The sequence below is a fragment of the Phaseolus vulgaris genome, chromosome 2, assembly GCF_051622355.1.
Source record: "Phaseolus vulgaris cultivar YP4 chromosome 2, ASM5162235v1, whole genome shotgun sequence".
Classification (NCBI taxonomy): Eukaryota; Viridiplantae; Streptophyta; class Magnoliopsida; order Fabales; family Fabaceae; genus Phaseolus; species Phaseolus vulgaris.
The window spans coordinates 48744503-48759423 of NC_143499.1; the positions used below are offsets into that span (position 1 = coordinate 48744503).

At 25.9% G+C, this 14921-nt stretch overlaps 1 protein-coding gene across 1 annotated transcript; it reads right to left on the reverse strand.

The window, feature by feature from the left end:
• Positions 1 to 7896: 7896 nt before the first annotated feature.
• LOC137812905 (uncharacterized) lies at positions 7897 to 8905 on the reverse strand. The gene has a single exon (XM_068615159.2). The coding sequence runs from the start codon at positions 8822 to 8824 to the stop codon at positions 8192 to 8194; it is 633 nt and encodes a 210-aa protein (XP_068471260.1). The 5' UTR covers positions 8825 to 8905; the 3' UTR covers positions 7897 to 8191.
• Positions 8906 to 14921: the final 6016 nt, after the last annotated feature.

A 14921-nucleotide genomic window follows, 5' to 3' on the forward strand; every position in this document is an offset into this window, starting at 1 on the left:
TAATAATAATTTTATAATAATAATAAAAATAAAAAATATGAAGAATGTGAGTGTTTCCACTAAGATAAGTTGACTAAATTTTATAATATTATTAAAAAATATATTAATATACTTTTATAATTATCAAACTTAGTTAATCTTAATTTTCATCACATATAATTACATTTTTTAACTTCAATTATTCTGTAATGTATAAGGGTTTAATTAGTTAAGTTCAAGTAAAATATTGAATCCATAGTTATCGCGAGTATTTTTTTAATGATTTTTCAAAATATGATGTTCTTGGATTTTTTTTTAACAATGTTTATAAATATCTCAAACGGTAAGAGTTTTGTAAAATATTTTTTTATAAACACAATCTTAAAAAATATTTCTAAAAACATTTTACTTTTAACTTAATCGATTATGTCAATTATTTATTTATTTTTTGTTATTTTAAAAAACACACATATCAAGAATCTCATCAATCAATTTTTCTCGTTGATTATCTATGCATGGGAAAAAAATATAAACGATAATTGATTTGTAACTTTTTAAAACTTGTTGAGTGTGTAATGTATCTTTTATACTAATCTTCAAATGGTTGAAATGGATTTATATAAACCTTATTATAAATATTTCAAGAAGTTCATAAAATTTGTAGAAAATATTTTCATTTTACATATATGATAAGGAACTGTTATCTTATCTTAAAAACAATATATAACTTTAAGATGATGAATATTCAGACTATATTTTTTTTTCTTAGATCGATTATCATCAAATATCATTATTTGAACAAAGTAGTTACGTTCGTGCATAATTTTTTCTAAAATTCTTCTAAATTGAATTGCTACCTATCTCAATTGAACATAATCAAAACAATTAACTTCAATTCATGACTACTAATGGCATATCAAAACATTAGAGATAGACAATCTAAGAAACCAACTCCAAGTAAGTGCTGTCACCTCCACTTTGAACATGTGTGTCGTTTCTCATCACTACCTAACTTTTCAAATTGTTATGCTATAAGAGTAATTATGGAAGTTTTTCTTACATAAAATGCATCTAAATTTAAAGCTGGCAATGTGGGTTGGTCCATCATCCTGTATTTGGTCCGAAAAAATGGGTTGGATTGGTCCGTCCGCATGAAATTTGGGGTTGATTATTTTAACCCATTCCACATAAGAATTGGTCTGCAGGCTTACGTGTCAGCCCACATAAAAAATACTTATTTAAAAATATTTTTTTAAATAAAATTTTTTAATTTTTTTTATTTAAATGCATTAGGTAAATAGTTTCATAATATTATTTTCATAAAACATGCGTAGTAAGATGTTATTAAAAATTTTGAAATGTAAAATATGAGGCTACATGAAAAAAAAAATATGAGGGTGTAGAAAAAAATTATACATTTTAAAGTTATGCAGGTTATGCGGGTCAACCCGTTCCGCACTTGGCTCGCACGGGCTGCAGATTATGCAAGCCGGGCCAGTGGGTTGAAATATGTAATCCGTCCCTCACTTTTTTTAGCGGGCTGACCCGCACTATCCACCCCACTTTGTTACCCCTATCTAAATATAGGTAATTGCTTCCTGCACCATATCACTGCACCCGATTTCAGCAAAAAAGACGAAACTGTTCTTAAAAAAAATTTCCAAAATATGTGTTCTGGATTTTTTCTTCCGGAATGAAATTTTATATTACGGACTTTTTTATCCAGAATGGGTTTTTTACTTTTGTTTCCAGATTTTCATTTCCGAAATACAATAATCTCTTTTCTGGATTTTTTTTTCTGGAATGTATTATTTTCAATTCCGAATTTTTTTTGTCCGAAATAGAATTTTAATTTTTGTTTCTGGATTTTTATTTCGAAAAGTCAGTAATCACTTCCGGATTTATTTGTTCATAATATATTATTTTCAATTCTGAATTTTTATTTCCAAAATAAAGGGTATTTTTGGAAATTAAAAAAATATGTTAGATGCAGGTTAAAAATATTGGGTGTAAGAAGCATTTGCCCTAAATATATTCTAGCAGATGCATTGGACCACTTGTATTAATAAGAGATTGGTGATAGACTAGAGAGTTTGTTAAAAATGTTTGGAAAGACTTTTAGATATTACAAAACCAGCTTAAGATGAATCTCATAATGAAAGATGGGAGATTATTTTGTCTTATTTTTTAATAAAAAAATAACAATGTGAAATTCTTGTTAACCGATTCCGGATATCCTTGAGACTCACCTAGGTTGGCCTCACTTAGGTTGGCCTTCAAGTGTTCGAGTCAATTTTGGACTTAATTTTTTATTATCAACTCTAAGTTGATCTTGTGAGTACTTTAATCAATTTGTGACTACTTTTATTATCATGATTGTTGGGTCATATTGTGACTAAATCAGAACCTGTCTTATTTTGGTGGGTCATTTGTTGATGCACCGTTTGTTGTAATTCGATATTGATTTTCTATAACTCTTCTAAATTTGTAGCAAGATGAAAATCTTTCTTATCCGATAAATTTGTGTGTATATATAGATGCTTACATATCTCTTCTAATTTAAGGTACTTATGTTTAGAAAAGATTTTGAAGAAGTTTGGAAAAATAAAAAATGAAATTTTATAACAGAATAATGGTGCGAGAAGTTAAAGTAGCCTTGAGATTTACTTAGGTCGGTCTTGAAATGATTAAATCAGTTTTAAATTTAATTTTATATTATTAATTCCATGTGGATCTAATCTTCTTTATTTTGTACTTTGTAAATTGATTAACAATTCCTGACAATTATGAAGGTGGTGTTTTCAGTAAAAGAAAAACCAGATAGTACTGAAAGGCAGTCAGATAATTTAAATTAATGTGTGGCCACCCCAACATTTAAGGCCCAACACTTGTGGCAGCAACAGACAAGGTATAATGTTAAGGACACCTATTATCAGACTTTCTTCTATCATATTACAATGTTCATTATTCACATTTCAAACATTATCACACTTCTCATTCATCTTTATATATCTTTATCTGATATACTGAATTATTAATTATATTATATTTAAGAACATAATTATATCTTTATATTTTATATTAGTTGTTATACGTGTAAAGTGTTATGGGTTTTGGTCCAATTCTCTGTATTTTTGTATTTTTTTTTTTAATAATATTTTTTTCATGTGATGGTAAATGATTGTTGTTACTTGAGGTGTCAGCCTAGCTGAGATCTTAAGTGGCATAATGATACCTAACATGAAAATTTTTATTTTGAAAAAAAAGTGTTATGAATCAAATTTTAATCTCTTAACTTACTGCTATAATTTTATCCTAATTGAGTAATTAAAATTAATTGATTGAGATATTTTAATTTATATTATAATATTACATTAAATAGATAAAAAAAATATCTATAAACAGTCAAGTATCGGGTCATGTCTATAACCTTATAATATATTTCTATTTTTTTATTTACACCAAAAGAAATGTCCGTATATTTTTTTTTCCACCTTTTTGTGACAGTACTTCACAATCTCTAAAGAAATGTATTTGTACAAGTAACAAAAAGAAGCACACTCTTGTTCTTTAACATTTCTACAAAGTCAGATATCTCATGATCATTCTTGTTCCTGTTTGCCACATTCAGCTTTTGTTAAAGGGAAAATGTAACTTTTATCAAAGATCTCAATATTTTGTTTTTTTTTTTGTTTATCTTTTTATTTACTTACGATAAAGATGTTGGGTGGATGTTGATACTGAGTGCATATTTATCTTTTTGCTTTTGTTAAAGGAAAAATGTAACTTTGAGAACAAAAAAAGGTTTATGGTGAGATGGGTAAGGTGGGGTTTTTTTAGAAGAATTCTCCTTTTATTTTAAGAATAAGATTCTGTGAGTAATGCCCACGTACAAACAGAATACTTTCTTTCTCTACGGCCTTTCATCGTCCATTGCTACTAATTTCTTCGTTTTTAAGCAAATATTTTTATAGGAATCAAATGCATTGGTAAATTGTTGTCTTGGTTAAACATGTTAATTTCATTTGATTTAATTGCATTATTGCACTTTTCTTAAACAAAATACATTATGTCAAAAAAAAAATCACCTTCATATTTTATTAATTATAACAATACCCTTCTAGATATGTTGAATGGTGTGGTGTATTCTTTGATGGTGAACCTTGTTGGTGTTTGAAGTAAATTTTGTAATGTTTTTACTAGTATTTGTTGTGTTTTCGTTCACTTTTTCTTATTCTTTTGAAAGTTACATAAATCAAAAGAAAAAAGAGTCAATGAGATAAAAAAATAGAATATAAATCTCAAAAAATATCTTCAAACCTATTTAAATAGAGGTATGCTAATAAAGAAATGCATTTGAGGTTATTTAAATATATGAGATTAAGTTTCATTTAAGATTATTTAAATTTTTTAAAAAATGATTTTTTACAATTAATATAAAAAATAAGTAGAATGAATGGAGGGGAGTGGGAATTTTCCAAAATTATTTTACTTACCAAAAGAAATGGTCAAATTGGAGTAAGCCTACTTAGGTAATAACTTTAAAAACAAAATGAAATGACTAAATTTATAAATTAAAAATATTTTATGCATAACTTAAAAATAGAGAAAAATTCTGTGGAAAATATTTTACATATTAGTTTCGTATAAATTAATTTAATTATAATTTTTTTCTTCCTTATAAGTCATCAGAAAAAAAATATATTTCCGTAGTATATGAAAGTATTTTATCTCCTCTCGATATTCCCATTATGTAAAAGAGAAAAGAATTCTTTACGAGAAAAAGGTGAAACAAATGTGAGTTGAAATGGCATCATTTTTTTCCTACTGGGGTGAGAATAAATCTTTTTGCATGAAAATTTTGGATGATAAAATTATGTAAAATTTGTGTCTATTTTTTGCATTAAATCAATGAATCATAAAAAATTGTACATACATTCTTACTTAAGATAAAAAAAAAAAATTAAGATAAAAAATATATTTTTAAAGTGAAATTAAATATAAAAATTAAAATAAGTAAACTTTACGAATTTTTTAAATTTTATTATTCTTTTTTATTATTTCACTTACTTCTATATTTTTTCTTTAATATCAACGATATTGTAATGTTAATTATAAAGAATATGTTGTAAGTTTGTTGATTTTTATATAATTATATTAATAATCATTTTTTGTTGATTGAAATACTATAGTGTTTTTTTATAACAAATGACATAATCTAAAAAACTTTAAAAAAAAGTATAAATGAATTGGTAAATAAGTAAAGATTTTTTTAGTGTAAAAATGTTATCATAAACTCTTTTTTAAAAGAGGTTTACAAATTGTCAAACTGAAAATGGAATGTTGCACCTTCGTTGATTTTAATTAAGACAGAAACTTAACGTATATACACAATTTTTAAAAAAAAAATCCAATTCTTATCAGGTATATTTTAAAATAGTTAATCTTTATCGGTAATTAATATTTATAGACAAAATCTAACTATTTATCTACAATATTGAACCTTAAAACTTCATTTAAAGAAATCGAGTTAAATATTACTCGCATCATTATTCATCTTTTTTATAAATAAAATACTTTTCTCACACTTTTATTACATTATATTCTGAAAAAAAAAAATCATATAAACTTACTAATTCGTTCGTAACACGCTAAGAATTATAAAATTTTAAACTAAAGAAATTAGGTTAAAGCTATTTAAAATTCAATAGCAATTCACTTGATAAAAAATTTAAAATATCACCTACCAATCATACATACTACAATTACAATTAAATAATTGTTAATAAGATATAATAATCTTCAACCACATTCCAATATAAAATAGTATAATTTATTATTATACTTAATAACCATGAATTTTATTAAAACATAACCTAACTCGGTAGACTAGAATAGAAATTGGTTAAAAATACATCATCATTTTCCTATGCCAAGATAGTTTATGTACATGCCAACATAAAGAACAAATATCATGCATATAATACACAATACCAATTCCACAAATATATATATATATATATATATATATATATATATATATATTGAAAATCGTTTCTTTTGTACGTTCATATAAGTTGTAAGACAAATTTTTGATAGGTTAAGAGTATTAAACTTCACACCAACATCATCTCTCATTTAATAAATATTCAAAGAAAAAAAAATCTTGATAAACAATATCTACTTATAAAAAAAACTAATTATATTCTATGAGCACAATAGAATCCTAGTTATTTTCTAAACTAAGAATGTTAAAAAAAAACTATTTTTTGTTAAACAAAAGTGAATAATTATAATTTATTTATAGATTTTTGTTTATTATCTCTTTAAAATTTTGTTTTACTTAATTCCTATGTTTTACACAAAAACTATAATCACGATAATTAAAATAGTTTTAAAATGTAAGAAGTTGTATGTATCTATTACAACAAAGTTATTAAATAAAAATTAATTTTAGAGAGTAAAAATAATTAAGTATTATATTAACTAAATTAGAGAACATTCTAATGAATAAAAAAATTATTAGTTTTAAAATTATTTTATATTATTGATAAATAGTTTCTAAATCGATATCTAATTAGATATCAAGATTTTTGCTACCAAATAGATAATCTAAATAATTAGTATTTAAAATATTAGTAGCTAATCAGATATCAATTTAGAAACTATTTATCAATAATAAAAATTAATTTATAAATCAATATTTTTTTTTAATTTATCTATAATTTAGTCATTATCATAACTAATTTTTTTATCTTTAAAATTAATTTTTATTTAATAATTTTTTTTTAAGTATCTATCACACTCGAGTACAGATATTATTATATATCCAAGTATAAATATTAAATATATAGCCTTGATAATAAAATATTTAAAAAAATTGGTTAAGCAGGAAATATTCGAGATACAAAAAGAAAACGACAAGATAAAAAAAATGCATTTGAGATACCACCACAGTGGTTAAACATGTTCAGAAAGAGTCCAGAATTGCAAAGGTTTCAATGCTGTAAAAAAAGTAAACAAAAAAAATACATTCTTAAAAAATCTCGTTGAAAATAACATTTTTAAATTGTTTTCCCACAAAATAATTAAAATACACAAATAATATAAAACAGTAAACTATACAATTATTTATTATTTAACATGACTTCAAGAAAAAAAATTGAAATAATTTATATTTAATAATTCACATCATAATCGGAATCCCTAAATAATAGATGTGAACAAATTTACATATTACGTAAAATAGGTTAACTTCTCTATAAAAAAAAACAGTAATTCTTTAATGGTTTTCAAAAACAATCTATTCATATTCTGTTTCTACTTTTATTTTAATGTTACTCTGTTTCTATATATGTAAATATAAAACTAACTTTGCTGTTTTAACTCAATATTGGAGGTTCAAATTAGGCTTTTGCATTTATTGTTTATTTGGCTGAACATGTTTTAACATATTTTTTTTTCCTAGAATATTTATAGTCTTGCGTTTTTTCAAAAAATCACTCTTTGTTTCGATATAAGAGTATTGATTATTTTCTCCTTAGAACATTTAATTCAAAATGAAAAAACTCACGATAAATATAATAAATATAAAGTAAAATATGAGTTTGAAAAATATTCCTCGTATTTATTCTTGATTTGAATTATATTTAAAAATAAATATTATCTCCATTTATACGTAATATGAGGTTCGACCATGATAATATGCACTTAATATTTTTATTTTAACAAAATAGTTAATTGTGATTATTTTTCATTTGGTGTCTTTTATATCATACCATTGCAATATAATAATAAATAGATAAATGAAAAAAACAGCAAAAAAAAAAAGAGGACTAATTACAGAAGCAAAGCATACGTAACCCTTAAAATAACATATCTTGAGATGAAACTGAGAAAAAAATAACTTGAGAAAACTTGAGAAAGGTTAAATCTGGTTAAACAGCAACATCAAACTGAGGCATTTTGTTTTTCGCCAGCAAGAACATTTTACAAAAAGGACTACTAAAAGCATGTCTGGGTCAAGGCCTATTGTTTGTTTGAGTCGAATAGAACAAATCAAAACAACAAATTTTCACAATCCTAACATAATAATTTCACATCTAACTAACCACCGTTGTTACCTGTCGCACCTAACATCTTTTTACACCTTCTAAATTTTCCATTAGCTTAATTAACTGATTAATTAACTAATTAAATTAATTAATCTCCCTTATATCGCCTGCAACGACTCCGACCGCCACAAAATATCGGCGCCAGGTTCCGCATAATCAAACAATCCATCTATAGTCACGTAACCGCCACCGTTATCATCCACGTCATCGAACCCAACGAAGCCGAAACCTCCGTAGCTCCTAACATCATCCTCAAACCCTAAAAATCCAGTCAGATCCACTCCCTCGGGTCCAACCCGACCCGAATCAGGGGTTCCATGTGATGACTCGTCCTCGCACGGCGCCACCGTCGGCGGCAAACCCAGCTCGTCGTCGGAAGCTTCCAGCAAGTAGCCTAGGTTCGGTTTAAAAGCCTCTGGTTCGGGCGCTAGGTTTGGGTTGGAAGGCGGAGCGAGTATTTCCTCCTCGAAACTCCTGATGAAAGAGTCGAGATCCTCAACCTCCACGGCGGGGTCACGCTCCGTCACATTCTCCGCGTCGTTGAGCATGCTGAAAATGTCCGGGTCGACTCGGGCGAGTTCGAACTCGGCCGAGTCAGCTCGGTGAGACTCGGAAGAGTTGTTGAGAACTCGGGGGAGTTTGTGGGAGTTGGAGAGCGAGTTGGGGAGCGAGTCGGAATCGTCCCGAACTCGTTTTCTCTTGTCGGTGTTGTTGGGTTTGGGTTGGTCCATTTTCTTGAAGGGTTTTTAGTGTTGGAGAAGAGAGTGTAGAGAGAGAAAATGAAAATGTTTGGGTGGAGGGAGAAATAGAGGGCGAAGGGTATATATAGTGGTGAGAAAAGTGAGATAGATACGATTACTTTGCTTTAATTCATTCATTAACGGCAGATAGAGACAGGCGCGTGGGTAGCAGAAAAACCCGCATTCTGCTTTCTTCTTCCTTTTTTTATTTTTCATTAAATTCATTTTCAATAATAAAATAAAATAAAAAAAGAGATTATGAAATTTGCGTGTGGGATCCGTTGGTAATTATTGCGAGGATATTTTTTGTTTCATTTATGCCACTTTAACTATATTTGAATGCTGTGTGAAGTCCGTGGATGCGGGCCCACCGACATCGCAGAATCATGTGGTTCGTTTTTTTGTTTTTTTTTTTTTTTTTACTTTTGTGGGTTTCGAATTTTGGAGTGGTCAATGCTATTGGCCTGCCCCACCGCTGGAGAAGCGCTGTTCTTGGATTCTGATATTTTTCATTTTTCTTATTTTCAGAAATAAAATAAAAAATATGATAAATAAAATAAAATCTTCATTATTTTAAATATTTGGACAAATTCTTGTTGATTTTTCAATTATGTGAGGCTTCTTGAAACATACGCTGTTTATGCTGTTAACGTTGTTGGCGCCGATTGTCTGACGTTGGTTACGATTGAGTCTGGTCGTGTTGGCGCTTGATTTGACTTTTTATTTTTCTCTTTATCTTCTCCCAAACCTAAGACCATATCCACAACCTTTTGTTATTATTATCTACTCTTTTTTCGGCGACAATTATCAAAAGGTAAAGTGATATTTCACGAAAAGAATATTACTTTGAATTTTATTCGTGACTGGCCTAAAGAGTCAATTGATGAAGAATAAAAATATAATATATTAGTTTTTTTTATTTTTTACGCAATAATTTTTATTCTTCTTTTAACTGTTTGGTACTTTAGCCCCAAACGTCATCTACATGGTGCCAATGCTTTCTTCCATGCAATTACCAAGAATCAGTCGACACCAGTAATCATGAATTTAAAACCATTTTTCTCCTTTCTCTTTCCTCTTTCATACACTTTTATTTTTATTTCTTCTTTACCAAAAAAAGTTATAAAAAAATATGAACTATTTACATATACAGAAAAGAAAATATATAGAATCCTTTTTATCTGTCTATTTCAAATTTCTAACAAAAACTATTTACAGATTTTTATTCCAAAACCAATCAATGACGTATGCTTTTTACAACAACCCATTATACCAATACATTAAACTTTAAAATATATACCGACATAATCAACTCATCAAATATAAACCTCAATTAAAAAAAAATTCTTTTATTAACATCTTAACATACTACCAACACAATAATATATAGAAAAAAAAACATAATTATTATGCAACACAATTACTTCTAAAAAAAAATCATATTATATCTTTTTATTCCATCTAGATATTCAAAATATGTTTATAACTAATACAAAACATACAACTTTTTCCTTCTTAAAATTATGATATACTAAAAAAAAATATTTAATAGATTTAATATATACCATAGATTTTAAACACCAGTCCAAAATAAGTAAAATTTACATTTTTTAATTAATAATTGAAACACATACTTTTCTTATTCTTCCGTAGCACACTATTTTGTTTCTTTTATTTATTTTCTTGTGTTTCCTTTAATTTATTGTTTGTCAAATATCTCCACCTTTCATTTCCTTGTAGGCGTAGATGAGATACAAATGAATTGATTTAAGTTGAAAATTCAATCTCCACCATGCAAACGGGCACATGGTATCGACCATGTCTTATCTGCTATACTTATCAACATCAACAGTGTCACAAAAAATCATTTTCTAATATCAAATATGTGTGAACGAACATTATTGTAAGCGCGAATGTTAGCAAATTATGTCGGGATATACTTAAATATTTTAAATAAAAATGATAAATTAATACATTGAAACCAAACATAAAGATCTTAATATAAAAGTCTACCCACCTAAATCAGTGAACAGAAATATAATTTTAAGGTCATTCCGAAATAAAATAAAATATATAATTAGGTTCTTTAGATTCACAGTGTCTTTAAATTGGAGAGTAAACTCTTATAGAATAAATTAATTAGCATATTTTGGTAGATAAAGAAACACACTTATGCTTCTCTCTTTTTTTTCCTTTCTTTTTATTCCTTAAACCAAACAGAAGACTAAAAAATAAAAATAGATTTTTTTTTATAGTTTAATTAAAAAAATGTAAAAAAATATATGATAATCAAATAATTTAAATAATTACCAAAATGTTCTTAAAAACTAGGACATTATTAAATGTGAATGAACTTTTAACTATTTATTCAATTAAATATATTTGTCCGTTATTACAATAATACGTGCGAATTATTTGCTAAAATCATAAGTGGTCAATGTTGTAATTGTAAACATATTGAAATATTGGCACATGATTTGTGAGTTGTGAACCAAAGGCGAAATAATGAATGACTATGTTCGATGACTTTCCAACCAAATCTAATATGTTCAAAGTCATGAAATTTCAATGTATACTATTTCATTCAAACTAAAATTATTGATATTAAGAAAGAAATCTAAATCTAATTTATATTTATAAAATTGACTTTTAAAATAAGAAATATTTTTATTTATATACTATAAATTAATTTTATTATTAGTTGATGTCTAAACTCAATATCCTCTCATGTTGAAACATAATGTGTGAGACTAAATATCTATGATCATTATGATAATAGAACAAGATATCCCAACAAATCTCTTTAGGATAAACTTTGATTTCATATTATGAATTTAGTTAAACCTAATCTATTTTCACAATCTGTAAAATAAAATTTGACCATACTTATATACTATAAATTCACCTTTATTTTTAGTCTTTGTAAGATTTTTAATAATGTGAATTAATTCTTTCATTTCTTCCGTAACGGTAAGGCACTGTAAATATGTTTATATATTTTTTCTAAGTTTTTTTTTGTTTGATTTTAACGTAAACTAGGTTGCATAGAAGTGTTCATATAACTGTGTTAGAATTTATATTCAGTATTTATTTGTTGTGTTAGGAAGAGTATGCATGTAATTGTTTTGTGTGTGTGATGTCAAAGATTCCTTAGACACCAACAAATATTTGTCTACTTATTAATACTAACATACATATCCCACCTAAATGTATCGTCTAACCTTGTTGATATTTAAATTTTGACAATAATTAATTAAATGTTTTCCAATTTTAAGATATAATTTTATTCTAAACTTTAAGGATCTAATTATTTGACTTTTTTATAGGAAAATAATACCAAAGAACTTGAAAAGATAAAAATGTTTTCATTAAATTTATACTAATGGAATATTTCTGAATTAGTGGTGAGGCAGAATTTAAAAACAACTAGTTTGAAGAAGAGAGAATAGTAGATAAAGTTTTTTTTTGTCAACGATAACACCCTAACATCGATATTGTTGTATAGTATATCGAAATTTTTAATATAGAATATTAATATAAATAAATTTTATATGAACATTAATATCAATAAAAAAATAAAATATTATTAAAAAATTTAAGATATAAAAGAACGAGAAAGATAAATATCAATCTTAAATCTTTCCAATTAAATTAACAAGTCTTAATTTTACTTATTTACATTCTTACAATCATTTAAAACAAACATATTACCAACTTTTATTTATATAGAGTGCAATTTACATACAAGCCAATTTTAGTCTTTTTTATCTTTTGTATATTCATACTAGGTTTTTTATAGAAAGTATATAATAATAAATATTTAAATTCACAATAAAATTAATAAGAAAATTAAAAAATAGAAAAAAAAATAATGTTTTTGTTCATTGTTTGATTTACTTTATCTGATTTTTGAAATGATTAAAGAGAATTGCATTGCATAGTGTGCAGTGTACTGCACTCACCAAAGAAATCAGCTTTTGGGTGAAGGTGAGAGATGAATGAAGCCAAAATAGCTGTTTACGAGGCCACACTCTTTGCTTGTTCAGTTATTGTCCAATTCTCTTGTCTTGCTATTCACTTTTCTACTTTTAAATACAATTTTCAAAACCAAAACCATACTTCTTTTATCTCTCAAATCCAACCTCAAGATCTCACTCCCCATTCACTCAATCATCTCTATTAAGAGTGAATTTTAAACTTAAATTATTTTCATAAAATCCAATTTATAAAATTAAATTTATATTTATTTATATATTTATGAATAGTTTAATAATAATACAATTTCAACAAAAATTTGTTACCATATATTATAAGTGAATTTAATACATTTTAAAGTAGTAAATTTTAAGTTTAATTTAAATTTTTGTTATCATATAAGCGAATCTAATATCATTTTAAGTATGAATTTTGTTATTTGAGGTGTCAGCCTAACTGAGATGTCGATCAGCTATCACCACATCGTTGTCGAGAATGGCATAGCGATCAAACTGAGATGTTGATCAGCTATCACCACATCGTTGTCGAAAATGGCATTGTGATCAAACTAGTGGTTAGTGTTGGTATGGTTATCCCTTTGCTAATTTGGTAGGCGTTCTAATAGGAGACTGATGTCAAGTATTTCTGTATAAGGGTTGGACCACCCCTAAAGTGGTCCCTATTTATTTATTTATTTTATTGCTGATAAAAAAAAAAACTTCTTATGCCTTCAAAGTTGTATAACATGAAAACTTTCATAAAAAAAAATTTAAATCCTTTTGTATAACATGAAAACTTTCATTAAAAAAAATATAAATCCTTAATCGGAACATGTGAAACTACTCCATATTTACTTTTTTTTTTCCCTTGTAAACTCATAGCTAGCCAACTATAGGAAAGAATTCTATTTCTTTGCATGTTGTTTATCTTTCCCTTCACTTTCCATTAAGTTGGTCTGAATTTTTTTGTCTCTTTTTTTATTTATTTAAAAATATCATATTTAATTTATATGCTAGTCTAAAATAAAATAAAAATAATTAACACTTTGTTAAAAATACGAAAAAAAATATTATTTTATTTAAAACATAAGAAATATAAATGTCTTTTAAAAGATAGATATTATTTTATTAAAATCTTAAAATTACGTATATATGTATATTAAACCTGAAAAAACATATAAATATTATTTACATGATTTCAGGAGAGTGAGGGTACTGTAATTTCTCCTAAATAAAATTTACACAGAACCTAGTCATAGAATCAACAAATAAAAGAGTAGGCACAAAAGGGGCTCTATGGTAACTTCATAATTTTATCATGATGTGTGAATAAAACACATTTTTATTATGCATCATATCAAATATTTTATTCACTTATACTTTGCTTGCTACAGATAATTTATTATTTAGAAGTACTCATTGAAGTTAATTTGTGAGAATCATGTATATTTACTACACATGATTTGAGATTGTTACCTCAGCTTCTTAATTGTTACTTTAAAAAGATTTAGTCCAATCCAATTAATGGTATGAGATTGACCTATCGGTATAGAATGTCATTAATATATCCTAATTATCACTTTTAATTAAAGATTATGCTCTTAAGTAAGATTAAATTGTTAATTAGTAGGCATATCAGGTATAAGTGAGTCCCATGGCCATCAAGAACCAACAAGTATAAATATTCATTCACAAAATATGTAAACATTACATTCAATAGCATTAATATCTTACCTAAAACAAATGCTTAAGCATTGAAATATTTTTTTTCAATTTTGAGTGAAAAAATTGCGGAGCTTATAAATACTATTTTTAACATTAAAAAACACATTTTTCAAATAATTTAATTTTTCTAAACTAATATGTTTGAACCAAAAAATATTTATATTTTAAAATAGTATATTCAAAGACAATTTAACACTGTACTAGAAAATAACCTACACATTTTAATTATTTTAATTAAATTAATTAATTACTTTTCTACTTAAATTCTCTATATTTTTTAAAATTAATTATCTTACTCCTACTAGTTTGGCATTATTTTTCAAACAAATTCTAAAGTAACTAAAAAGTGGACCTAAACCTATATTCATAAGTGTTTTATAGGGTAAGAA

Coding starts and splice junctions, on each gene's coding strand:
- LOC137812905 (XM_068615159.2), bottom strand. CDS start 8,824: ATGGACCAACCCAAACCCAACAACACCGACAAGAGAAAACGAGTTCGG.